General features: G+C 45.4%; 1 protein-coding gene and 1 long non-coding RNA gene across 4 annotated transcripts in view; one reads left to right on the top strand and one right to left on the bottom strand.

The window, feature by feature from the left end:
• The window catches only part of SPRED1 (sprouty related EVH1 domain containing 1), a 121,178-nt gene extending 120,849 nt beyond the window's left edge, over positions 1 to 329 (bottom strand). For all 3 annotated transcript variants that reach the window (XM_072808717.1, XM_072808719.1, XM_072808718.1), the window contains exon 1: positions 154 to 329. In XM_072808717.1, coding sequence (XP_072664818.1) covers positions 154 to 185 — 32 coding nt within the window. In that variant the 5' untranslated portion in view covers positions 186 to 329. The remainder of the gene's footprint in view (positions 1 to 153) is intronic.
• The window catches only part of LOC140622929 (uncharacterized), a 59,336-nt gene that overhangs the window by 10,718 nt on the left and 35,538 nt on the right, over positions 1 to 13,080 (top strand). The gene's annotated exons all lie outside the window — the stretch shown is intronic.

Genomic DNA, 13,080 nt, shown 5'->3' with positions numbered 1-13,080 from the left:
TGGGGTGGGGGTGCTGCCATTAAATAAAATGGCTAAAGAAATCAGAGGTCCTCTCCGGAACGAGATGCGCCGAACTCGGCACCCAAGTCCCGGAGGGGTCGGAAGGGCTGGGGTGGGAGGCGGGGGTGCTGGCCAAGACCGATGGGCGCTTACTCGTTGTCAGAAGTCGCCGTCTCCTCGCTCATCTTTCCCTCACCGCGATCCGATCTGGAGATGGAGGAGCGACAGCGGGCGGAGGAGCAGCAGCAGCACCGAGGGGCGGGCGGCGGCGGCGGCGGCGGCGGCGGCGGCCGGGGGGGCGCGGGGGCAGCGGCTCAGGGGCCTCACCATGGTGGACGCCTCACCCGGAGCGGTGCCCCCCCAGCCGGGAACCCCGGCCGCCCCCGCAGGGGGGTGGCGGCAGCCACCTCCGCCGTGGCGACCCCAGCCTCTTCCTCCGCCTCAGCGCCCGGCCAGGGGACCCGAGGAGGCCCGGGAGGGTGGGTGCGGAGGGAAGGGGACGCGGGGCTGCGGGGCGCGGAGGCCGACCGGGGAGCTGCTCCTCGCGCTCGCGCGCCCGACCGGGGTGGAGCGCGGCGGGGTCCGGCCAGGAAGGAGCGGGCGGGCGGGCGGAGGAGCCGGGAGCAGAGGCGGCGCTTCCCTCAGGGATGCGGCGAGGAGGAAGCGGAGCTCCGCTCGGTGGGGGCCGGCGGGAGGGCGCCGAGCCCAGGCTCCGGGCGGCGGCGGCGCGGTCCCGCCGGAGCCCACCCCACCATCTCCCACCTCGCCGCCGGCGGCCCGCTCAGCGCCCGGCGGCGACCGGGGCGGTGCTCAGGCACGAGCGGGACCGGGCGCGGGGGCCTGGCGGCGGCGGCGGCGGATTCCTGCAGACACGCTCCAGCCGGGACGCCTCCCGCAGGGGAGGAGGGGGCGGCGGGGAGCGCGGGGAGCGCGCGAGGCCGGGGCAGGCGAGCCGACCTCCCCGCCCGGCGCACAGGGTCCCGGGAGGCCGCGGGGAGCGACGAGAGCGGCCGCGGGGCCCCCGCCAGCCGGTGCCCACCAGCAGCTCGGCGGGGCAGCTCCTCGCACCCGCCGGAGGGGAGCCGCGAGGGGGCGGCGGAAGCGCTCACGCCGCCCGCTCCTTCCGCCGCCGCCGCTGCCCGAGCCGGGGGCGCCCACGGGAGACGGAGGCGAAGTAGTCCCTGGCGACGGGTCCGGGCCGCCTGCCTCCCCCGGGGGCCGCGGCGGGCACGGGGTGGGGCTGCGGAGCGCGCCGCCCGGGCTGCGAGGGCGTGTGGGGAGGGCTAGAAGCCGCGGCCTCGGGCGAATCACAGCGACTCCAAGTCGTGTGCGGCATAGCAAGTTTCAGGAAAGTAGTTCCCTCCTCCCTGCCATTTCCCAAATCGCCGCGGAGCCACCGAGCGGGGAAGGGAGGGGAGGCGGAGGGATACGCCAGGCCCGCGCTCGGTGTGCGTGCGCGCGCTCCAAACTCTTGGCACGCCGCGGAAGGGGCGGGGGTGCGAGCCGCCGGGGAGCCGCCGGGGAGCCTGCATTGTTGCGCCGCGCTGCTCCCCGGCGCTCCCCGGCGCTCCCCGTTACTCGCCTTGGAATATCCGGGTCGTTAGAACGGGGAGGCTAGGATGACAGTGTGCTCGAGGGGGAAATTGGAGGCTGCTTTGTTTTGTTCTGCAGTGTGTGTGGAGTGTGTGTGTGTGTGTGTGTGTGTGTTTTCCTTGCAGAGCAAAGAATGGAACTGGCACGAGTTCATTTTTTAGTCGGTGGGGGTTAGAGGGAGGGACCGTACAAAGAGAGCTCCGCCTGCTGTCCCTCTGCTTGCATTGCTGCAGTCCCTTAGCTGCCTGCACAACGGGAGTGTGTGCGTGTGCGTGTGTTAGAGTTAGTTTTAATACCTTGGATTCTGACTGCGCAAGGGGTATGCTGTGCAGGGCATTCATCTCCGAAAGCTAGGGTGGTTGTTAATGGAGAACGACTTCCATTGAAGCCCGGAGTAGGCGTGTTACATGAATCTGGCGCAGCCAGAAGCACAGGAAATAACTCCCGCTGCGAGTGAGGTTGCATAACTATAGCGCAGAAGATGCCTCTGTGGCACGAACTGCTCTGAACGGAGGCGGAACGGTTCTTGAATAGGCAGCTGTCACTTTTGCATTGTTAGAGGACAATGTATGCATTCATCTCGAGAGGTTTTTGCACAGAAACCTGCTGGGGTTCCAGCCGGGAGTCTAGGGTCTGCGGGACCGGAGAACTCACAGCTCCTGGCTCTGTAAATTCTGTTACTTAGCCCTTTTCTACCTAGAAAGCCAGCCTGTTTCCCGTGCGGCGGGGGACTGAATCCGAAGTTCCTGACGCATCTCCCTAGCTATCGGTCTAGCTTTGTGTACAGTGCTGTTCTCTTCGTTCTGGGGCTTGTGTGACCTGAGAGTAAGGGTTGCTGCTCCTGCCGCCTTGAGGGATAGAACGGTTCCCCGGGACAAGGAAAGTGGGAAGACGCCCCCCCCCCCTCCCAAACAGGCCAGCCCTCCTCATCTGCCCTACGTCTCCAGCAGGTTTCAGGATTGCTGCTTTCTAGAATGCATGTACACTAGCCTGTTAACAGTGTTTTACACATAGTCGATGCTTAATAAGCATCGGAATAAAGGAGCCAAACTACTCAGGTGGCCTCCCCAAAAAAAGCCCGTTGATTTCCAAGGTTTCTTTATGTAACTCTTGCTTCTTGCGTGGGCAGCAGCATTGTCCTTGCTGAGAGGGAGAAAAGGGCAGTGGTGGTGGCTGGAAGACGTGAGGGGATCTGTGACAGAAGTTACCCCCTGAACCCTAACCATGTTTTGTTGTTGTTGTTGTTGTTTTGTTTTATCTTGTTCCTGGGAAGACCCTGTTACTGGGAGTGTTGGTACTGGCCTGCTCTCCTTCCTACAACTGCTGCCCACTTTGGCTTCTCAGATTTGAATCAAGTCCCATCAGTTATAATTTGTGTGTTCCATGCAAGTTACCTGAAGTCTGCCTGTGGAACATGGGGATAATAGTGCCTAATTCATGGAGCTGCTGTCCTGATTAATGAGGTGATAATATACATGAAGCACTTACAACAGATTAAGAGCTCAATAAATCCTAGCTCTTACTCTGATACTGTAAAATGGAGATGATGGTACACTCACTCCATGATGAGATCGTGCCAGTGGCTCTGAAGGTGAAGCGCAGCTTCGTTTGCTCATTCAACAAATAACTATGGCTTTTCTTCTGTGTGCCACTCTTGCTAGACACGTGGCCTGGCCCTTAGCAAGCTATCAGTAAATGATTGCCCTGTGAGAGTCATGATTAAGTACAAGGAAAGTTGAGTCACTTGCAAAGGCCTCCTTTCCTTTTGAAGAAATTTGCATCTGCTCCAGGTTCAGCTGCATCAGGGAAGGTATCCATTACAGGCTTTGGGAGAAAATACGAAAACCGTCTTGGCTGTCCTGTGCAAGGAACTGTGCTGGCCACTTTCACGCACATTGCTTACCTGACGGGGCAATATATGTTCACTAGTCCAAATTAATGAGTTTTAGATTGTTCCCAATCCTATAACCAAGACACAGGCCTGAAACTTTCCTTGCCTTTGGTGTCCCCCATACCACTCTCAGGACATTTTTGTGCCCTTCTTTTGAAGGTTACATTTCTAGCCCTCACCTCTCACCTAGTTGTTGAAGATCTTACCAGATTTTTTTTAGAAAATTGTCTTGGTCTGGACAGAGAATTCTACTTTCAAATAATCGGAAATGGTCCTATGTCAAGATTCAGGGGCCACTTTCTGTCAGCAGCTACCGTAAGCTCAAGAGGCTGCATCGCTCTATCCCAGTGTCTGCACCTTTACCAGTACAAGAGACAGAGGGACCAAATGCAACGTGTGGATCCTGATTTGAACAAATATTTTTCAATTTGAGATGATTGGGGAAACAAATGCTAAATGGAGATTGATGATGATAAGGGACTTTTTAAAATATTAGTGTTGTGGTTGTGTGTTTTTTATTTAGTCTTCATCTTTTTAGAAATACATACCGAAATATCTACAGATGAAATGATATATCTGAGGTTTGCTTCAAAATCCTTCAGTGGGGTGAGGAGTGGGAAGAAATAGGGATAGAGATAAAACAAGATTGGCTATGGAACAACAATGAGCACATTCTCATTATTATTTCATACATTTGAAATTTTCTATAATAAAAACTTTTTTAAATATACTGCAAGAATTGCTTTAATGCAGATTTCTTAGCTCCACTCCCAAGATTGTGATCAGCAGATCTGTAATGAAACTGACAGATCTGCTCTTCCAGAAGTATGCCAGGTACTTGGTCCTTCTTAGCCGTTCACAGTCTTCTCCCCTTTTCCTTGCAACTACTTTTCATCCTGTCTCCAAACACATCCCTACCTAAGAACCTCCGTTCCAGCAGCACACAGGAAAGAATGGCCCAACATATATCATAGGCTAAGACAGATCAAGGCCAAAGAGTTGGTTCAGCTAGGGAAGGGGTATCTAGTAAGACTTGAAAAGCTGTGTGAGAAGATAAATACAGATACAGATCACAGTTTCTACCTGAAATTCCAACTCCATTCAGTTGGCACAGCTACCAATGAGCACTAGTCAAAATTCTGTGGCCCTGTCATGGGTCACCAGGGCTGAGGTGTGCTTGTATTTACTTGGTTGTGTTTTCTCAGGTGGGTCTGAGAAAGAGGCTGGTCATGCTAGCTGCTGCTCACAGGTGGCTCTCATTACTATTGTCATCAGTTTTAGGAATTCACCACGACCACTTACAAACTTGTTAAAGATGATTAATTATCAAAAGCATGTATGGGCCAACAGTACAAGTGCCAAGTAACTGCTGGGATAGGACATCATCACAGTTAAGAAGGAACAAGTGGGGGACGCCTGGGTGGCTCAGCAGTTGAGCACCTGCCTTCAGCCTGGGATGTGATCCTGGGGTCCTGGGATCGAGTCCCACATCGGGCTCCCTGCATGGAGCCTGCTTCTCCCTCAGCCTGTGTCTCTGCCCGTCTCTCTCTCTCTCTGTCTTTCATGAATAAATAAATAAAATATTAAAAAAAAAAAAAGTACAAGTGGGTTCTGGGTCCTAGGTAGGTAGGGTTCAGACCAGGGTTCACAAGGTCAGCAAAGGTGGCCTGTCCTCACAGAGACACTGGCAGATGGCAGGTAGCACTCCAACTCTTCCTCAAGGCGCTCTCCCTCTTTCCAGACTGCTCAGTCCATGGCGATCATCTTTCTTATGAACCCAGATTGTATCTTCTCAAATTTTTTTATTTTTGCCTGTACTGTTTTACCCTTGTGTTGATAATTCTCTCTCTCTCTCTCTAATCAACTTGTTCTGGATTTATGTTGGTTTTCCCAGTTAAATTTTAAGTGACTTGAAGGCAGGGGCTGCATTTCATACATTCCAGCAGTTGTTTTAAGTATTGAAGGCTTTTCCGGTGAAATATGATCCCAAAGCCCCTTTATGTATAAAAATGAAGCTGTATTGACTGACACAGTGATGGAAATTCAGAGCCCCCACCCCCACCCCTCAGCTACTTACTGCGACCTGAACACTACAGCATTACAGCAGTTCAGCATTTCACACCCGCCATCCCTTGTGCTAATAAGCTCTCAGCAGAGATTCGTATACTTGAAAAGCCAAAAGAGGAGATAATCGTGCCAACATGTGAGGTTCTAACAGTGCATAAAATACATATTCACATTTTCATTTCTAAACATTACCCCTGCCTGAGCAGATGTTTTAAAATTTTAAATTTGAAAACCATAGTTGAATGTGCCTAAATCAAAGGGGGTTGATTCTATTTTCATGCTGTACTTTAATGAACAATCTTTTCTTCATCTTCCTTTTTTTTTTTTTTTTAGTGTAACCAGTGTCTTGGCTAATGAGCTCTGCCTCTCAGTGGAATTACTAAATGGTAACCATGTTTCTAAATAGTTTCCTTGCCTCTGGCATGGGTCTGTTTCTCCATCACTAGGGTTTCCATGTTCCTCCAAACTAATACAAAGTATAAAGGATAAGTATGCTATTTTATTTTTCTCCCAAAGGACTACAATTGTTGGTCTGGCAGTATCCGGTGAGTGTGAAATCAGTTTACTTTTAATGCTATAACTGCCTTTTACAGGAAGTTTCCACAAGATTACAACCAGTACAAGGGAAATGAGCAGTGTGCGATTTCCTTTCTTTTCAGCATAATCTTAGCAGGGAGGATGCTTACCAGGCTCCACGCTGCTAAATAAAGCACTTCTCCTTTACCATCATTCTTCCAAACGGATTTGGCATGCATGTTCCTTGAAGGTTATACCCCATTACAGTAAATCTAAAGGATTGAAATATCTGTTACATAACATTTCCAAGGCTATGTGCATGCAACAAATTCAGTACAACAAACGGTCTAGATGATTCCTTGGATTTTGTTTTAAATATGGCATTTGACTTCCCTTTTAGTAAATAATACTTAGTCATTGTATACAACTATGAAATCTGGAATGTCCTTTAGGAACTTACCTTCCTAACACCTTTGCCTACTAGGTATTATCACCAATTCCAATTTACAGAAAGAATTAGGACCTGACGATTAGAGAGTCTAGATGACTTACCAGAGGTCACATGTTCGTGAGGCTGTAGCTAGAGCTCAAACTAAAATTTTCTCCATGAAAAACCTGTGTGTGTTTTCCTTTTTTTTTTCCCTCTGTGTGTTTTCGTGTGTGTGTGTGTGTTTGTGTGTGTGTGTGTGTTTTGCTATTAGATATAACTTCTCAAAGATGAGGTCCTTGGTGGGATGGATATGCCTTCTATTTCAAGTCGTTATTACTGTGGGTGATGACTTGGCAGGAGAACTGGACTTTAGAAAAACTGAGGAGTAAATCCCTTGGCTGTTATAGCTGCCTTTTATGGTGCTCAGGTACATCAATTCCCTTACACCATCAGTTCCAGAAGCAAAAACATCTGGTTGTCTTTTGGTTGATGCTATTAGCTCTCATGGTCATTGTAGCCACTAGCTATGAGTGGCTGTTTAAATTAAAATCAATTAAATTCAATAAAATTAAAAAATTGGCTCAGTGGTTGAGCATCTGCCTTTGGCTCAGGGTGTGATCCTGGAGTCCTGGGATCGAGTCCTGCATCAGGCTCTGCCTATGTCTCTGACTCTCTCTGTGTCTGTCATGAATCAGTAAATAAAAAAATATTTTTAAAAAAAGAAGTCAATATTAAAAAATTCACTCAGTGGTCATACTAGCTACATTTCAAGTGCTTAACTACCATGGGTGGTTAATGGCTACTATTCTGGAGTTCAGATATAGAATACTTCTACCATCACAAAAAGTTATTTTGGGTACTTTCATGTGCAGATGTGTTGCTTAAACAACACAGGTATTTATCTTGTTATTAATATAGACATCTAACAATGATGCTTTCAAATATGTTATTAGTTTGAACTGTACATTGTATTCCCTCTTTTAATCTAAGATATGTCTTCGTTGCCATCAACTGAGTTTAAAAAAGAGGATAATTTCCTACTTAGAGCCTTTGATAAACCCACAGAAGATATCTATATTGAGAGGCAGTAATGCATTTATTTATGTATGTATGTATGTATTTAATAAAAATGCTTTAAATCCTTATGTTAAATACTGTATGTAAATCCTTGCTACTCAAAACAGCATAGCTTCCCCTGGGAGCTTGTTAGAAATGCAAACTCTTGGGCTCCACCCCAGTCCTGCTGAATTATAATCTGTATTCTAACCAGATCCCTAGTTGTGATTCAACTGCACATTAAAGTTTAAGAAGCCCTGCTGTAAATCATCTCTGTCTCTGGCAGGTGGCTTTTCCTAACCTTGACTAGGTGCATCATTCTCCAGGCTTGTCTAGCATCAAAATATATAAAAGCCCTTGTTCCTGCTCCTTTTCCCCCAAAAGAGGATTTTGTTCCTATTTTCTTTTATCCTCTTCTTTCTGGTCTAGAATTTAGACCACTCAGCATCTTCTCTCTGCTCCCCCTAGACCAAGTCCAGAACACTCGGAGGCTCCACATAGTTCCATGACTCTCCGCCAGGGAACTGTGCCGTGAGGGCTGCATGTCTCCTCCTCCCTCCTCATCTCACTTTTCTCTTACATCTCCCTACTTCCCTAAAAAGCATTCCTTTTTTCCAACTCTCTTTTTCTGACTTACCTGAAAGCTTCCTCCTCTTTCTACTCTGCAATATCATGCTTTCCATGAGACTTCATCACACTCTCTTGGGCATGTTAAAGCCTGGCAGTTGTCCACAAGCCACTCAGGGGGTCTGAAAACAATCCATCTTTGCTATAACTTCTATTTGCTCTATTCTGACTTAAAAACAAAACTTAAGGACGCTTGGGTGATTCAGTGGTTGAGCATCTGCCTTCGGCTCTGGGCGTGATCCTGGGGTCCCAGGATCAAGTCCCACATTGGGCTCCCTGCAGGGAGCCTGTTTCTCCCTCTGCCTGTGTCTCTGACTCTCTGTGTGTGTCTCTCATGAATAAATAAGTAAAATCTTTTGAAAAACAAAACAAAAGTTATGACCTGTCATTTACATACCGAATTGGCCCTTCCAGCCCTCTACCTGGGATGGTAATGTATGTATATGTTTATATATATAATCTATATTGTTTAGCAGTTGTAATAACAAGAATATAGAAGTTTAGGTGATGGGGTGGGAAGAAAGCTATAAAGGAAATGTCAGTATTAGAGGGAAAAGATAGCAGTTATTTTTATTACCTGTTTTGTATACCATCTTGTGTTATCTAAGTGTTTCCTTTTGGTTTTCTGTGTCTTCCTAGATATGTCGTAAAATTTTGGAGACCAGCAAAAAGGCTGTTGCAAAGGTCTATGTAAGAGATAATTAAGGTATTAGTCAGGGGCTAGAGAGAAGAGGATGGATGAAAGATATGTAGGTGAGAGAATATTCAGGGCTACTTAGATACTAGGAGGAGGCCTGCTTTCCAGAAATCTACAGTCTAGCTAGGGAGACATGAAAAACCAAAAGGAAACATTTAGAAAAAACAAGATGTTATCTGAATCAATGCCATGACAAGTAATAAAAATAAGTGCTGTTGTTTTCCTCTAATGACACTAATCTTCTTAGCATCCCCAAATACGTCCATTTTGGAATTCTATGACAGTATCTTTAAAGGTCTGGGTAAGAAAATCTAAATATACGCCATATTGAAGAATGCTACATTTAAAAATTCTTAGATGCGAAAATAAAATTATTAGATGTGGAAAAATTCCATTCTGGTTACATCTGGCCAGTCCTTACCTTACCAGACAGAGATGTTTTCTTTCTCCCCAAGATTTTAAATCCTAAGAAGACACTGACCATCCTTCATACTACAGAATGCCACCCTCAGCCCTAAAGCTCTTTATCAGGAAGCTAAAACACTTCACACCCTTATTGTCTTCTGGGTCTTAGCCAATCTTTGTTTATTTCAAGTTTCCTTCCTTTGTTGAATCATCCCAGTCTTCCTTCTGGGGCCCCTGCCAAGCTGTGCCAAGGACTTAGTCTCTCTTAACCTGCCTTATTGTACTTGCTTATTTTAAGTGTGTCTCCTGATATTTTCCATGGAGCTTTCTAGAATTGATTTGGGAAAACAAAATTGCTTGCTACACCCTACATTATTTGGTCTAGTCTACATCCTAGAAATGTGGTTATTCTTCCTACATCCCATGATTCTATTCTTAACTGTGTATTTGTTTAATGTCTATATTTAGTTACCCATTATTTCCAAGTTCTTCTAAACTCCAACATACATCTGTGTCAAATTATTTTTGCATAATAACTTATAAAGTGAGATGTTTGGTAGGTGCTTATTAACTGTCATTTTATACAGTACTGGTAATTGATTGCTCTTAAAGGACAACTTTTAATTTATATTTTGTATTTCTATCTCTGAAGCTCCTACTCATTCAAATGTATAAATGATATTAGAGATTTTGGCCAAACTTTCATTCAAATTCATAAATTCTATTTATGTATTATCCCAGGTTGTCCTTTGCTTTTCATGTAGCTACAATATCAAATTTCCTTGGAAATCACTTGAATGTAACTCATTTAATTCTGACAATAACCATTTCTTGTTTTGTTTTGTTTTTTAATTCTTCCTCATGGTGTTCACTTCTGATAGAGAGCTTTTACAAAACCAAAGTACTTAGTAAAAGATAGAACTTTCAGATAACTATCATTAGGATTTGTTAGAGAGTGGTCCTTAGGAGCAACTCTCAAAGGATCCATCTTTGATACAGTCACAGACGATAACTATTATCAGAAGAATTCATTAACTAATTAGTTACTGAAATATGCCAGGCTCAGTACTAGGGATGAAATTAAAGCAGCACTTGACTTCAAGGAGCTTGTGTCCAGTGAAGATGTAAATACATAAATTCCCATTCCCATGGGAAGTGCTCTGTGTTATGAGTGAAGTGCTATAGGAGCAACTCATTTGCTTCACAGAAAATGGAGGATTAACAGTAGGAGAGCGTTTAGGGAGAAACTTAGTATTCCCCCTTTTGTGTAGGGGAAAAGCCCAGTTCTGTGTTTTCTCCCCTGCGTGTCTCCTTTACTTTTACACAACACACTTCACTTTGAGGCAACAAATAGGTGGAGCTTTTTCCCCACACCAAGTATTTTCTTGCAACACCAGCTGGGCATCCTACAATTTAACTCATTTCTGATACCATCTACCCCAAAGTGGCATCAGATTCCACAGGTTAAGGCCCTCAGTCCCATAAAACTGTCTGCCCCTATCCTCCCACCCCCACCCCGATCCTGACCACTGCCCCTGCTTTTGCCCCAACTTCAGAAGCCAGTCACAAAAAAAAAAAAAAAAAGAAAAAAGAAAAGAAAAGAAGCCAGTCACAATCCCAGGCCTTCTAACCAACAGGCTCTAGATCAGAGGTTCCAACAACACCCCCCCCCCAGGTTTGTTTAATTTGCTAGAGTGGCTCACAGAACACAGGGAAACATTTACTTACATTTACCAATTTATTTTAAAAGGATATGATAAAGGATACAGATGAACATCCAGATGGAAGAGATGAGTAGGGCAAGGTATGTGGGAAGGGGTGCAGAGCTTCCATGCCCTCTCCAGGCACATCACTCTCCCAGCACCCATGTGTGTTCACCAACCTGGGTGCTTCCTGAACCCCTTACTGTTGGGATTTTATGGAGACTTCCTCACGTAGACATGATCAATTATTAACTCAGTTTCTAGCCTCTCTCCCTTCTGTGGAGAATAAGGGGTATGGCTAAAAATTCCAAGCTTCTAATCATGGCTTGGTCTTTCTGATGACCAGCCCCCACCCAGAAGCCATCTAGGAAGCCACCCAAAGTCACCTCATTTGAACAAAAGATGCTCTTAATGCTCTTATCACTCAGGAATTTACAAGGGTTTTAGGAGGTCTGTGTCAGGGACGGGGTCAAAGACCAATATTAGAACAAGAGATGCTCCTAGTGTTCTTATCACTTAGGAAATTACAAGGGTTTTAGGAGCTCTGTGCCAGGAACTGGAAGCAGAGACCAATATATGTACTTTCTACTTTTTCACAGTGAGTTACCATAAAACATTACTGTGAAACATAAACAAGGACAATGAAATGAAAAACCATCCTTGAAAATGGCTTCACCCATGTGTTCAAGGAAAGTGTGAATAGGAAAAACAAAATGCTGATGACTGTTTTATTCATGTAACTTCAACCTCTAAAGGGACAATTGGAGCTAAGAGAGATCCGATCAATGTTTGGTTCTTTTTTGCATACTTACAAAAGAAGGTCAGAATGCTGAAGATGAAGCCCCCTCTAAGGATGAAGTGCTCACAGCCACTCCCCACCCCTCAGTCTGTTTAAATATGTAACCCCTTTCACCAATACCTATCTTCATTTTCCTGGGGAGAACGTCTGATAAACTATGCAGTGATCTGATGGATATTTATGTGGCTGGCTTATTTATTTTCAGTTGTATTATCTGGAAGTTATTTATGGTTGGTTTATTTCAACAATCTACTAATTAGTACCAAAATGCTCCAAGAATATAATCTTTTACACAATGCACTTTGTTTTGATTCACAGTTCAAGAACCGTCTATGGTTGCTTTTTGTATACTAAATGCCCAAGGCCACCTGTCCTGCTTCTTATCTCATCCATCCCAATGTTGTTCCCACTGGACTTTCCATTTCTCTGGTCTCTCTACTGAGTGCATGTAAAAATTCTCCTGGACATTATTCTGTGTCTATTTTAATCCACAAAGTGTTCTTAGGTTCCTAGGGTATGTCTTGAATATCAAATTAAGAAAACAGAAGTTCTGCTTTCTAAGATTTCTTTTATCTTCCCAGAATGTCTAGTGTTGTACCCTCAACGATGTTGAGATGGAAGTTGCCCATTGTCTTCCCAAAATCTGAAGGGAGCTCATGTGAACCTGGGTCATCGTGAGCAATTAAAAGCAGTAATATTAAAAGGCATGAAATAATTAATATCAAGATGAAGAAATCCCAAGACTTAATCAGCTACCTCAAGCCAGATATATTGGAGTTGAAGTTTACTACAGTGAATTTAATATATATATATCATCACAGTAATCCCCAAGTGCAAAGACACAAATACCAAACTGCCTTTTTTGTCTTTTATTTTTTTTAATATTTTTTTAATTTTTATTTATTTATGATAGTCACACAGAGAGAGAGAGAGAGAGGCAGAGACATAGGCAGAGGGAGAAGCAGGCTCCATGCACCGGGAGCCCGACGTGGGGTTCGATCCCGGGTCCCCAGGATCGTGCCCTGGGCCAAAGGCAGGCGCTAAACCGCTGCGCCACCCAGGGATCCCTTTTTTGTCTTTTAAAACTAAAACAAGTGCTTCTGGCAAAAACTTAGAACTCTACAGGAAAGCAGTACAGAGTAAGAGGACTCCAATTTCATATGTCTCAAAGGTGACTACTATTAATAGTTTAGAATATATAATTTTAGATGCTTTTCTATGTATTCACACATACACATAATACAAACAAATTTTATATATTATTCGCCTTCCTTTTTAACATACCATGTACATTGT

The sequence above is a fragment of the Canis lupus genome, chromosome 32 (genome assembly GCF_048164855.1).
Source record: "Canis lupus baileyi chromosome 32, mCanLup2.hap1, whole genome shotgun sequence".
Taxonomy (NCBI): domain Eukaryota; kingdom Metazoa; phylum Chordata; class Mammalia; order Carnivora; family Canidae; genus Canis; species Canis lupus.
The sequence above is the reverse complement of the archived record's forward strand: the minus strand, read 5'-3'. Positions and strand labels throughout refer to the sequence as shown.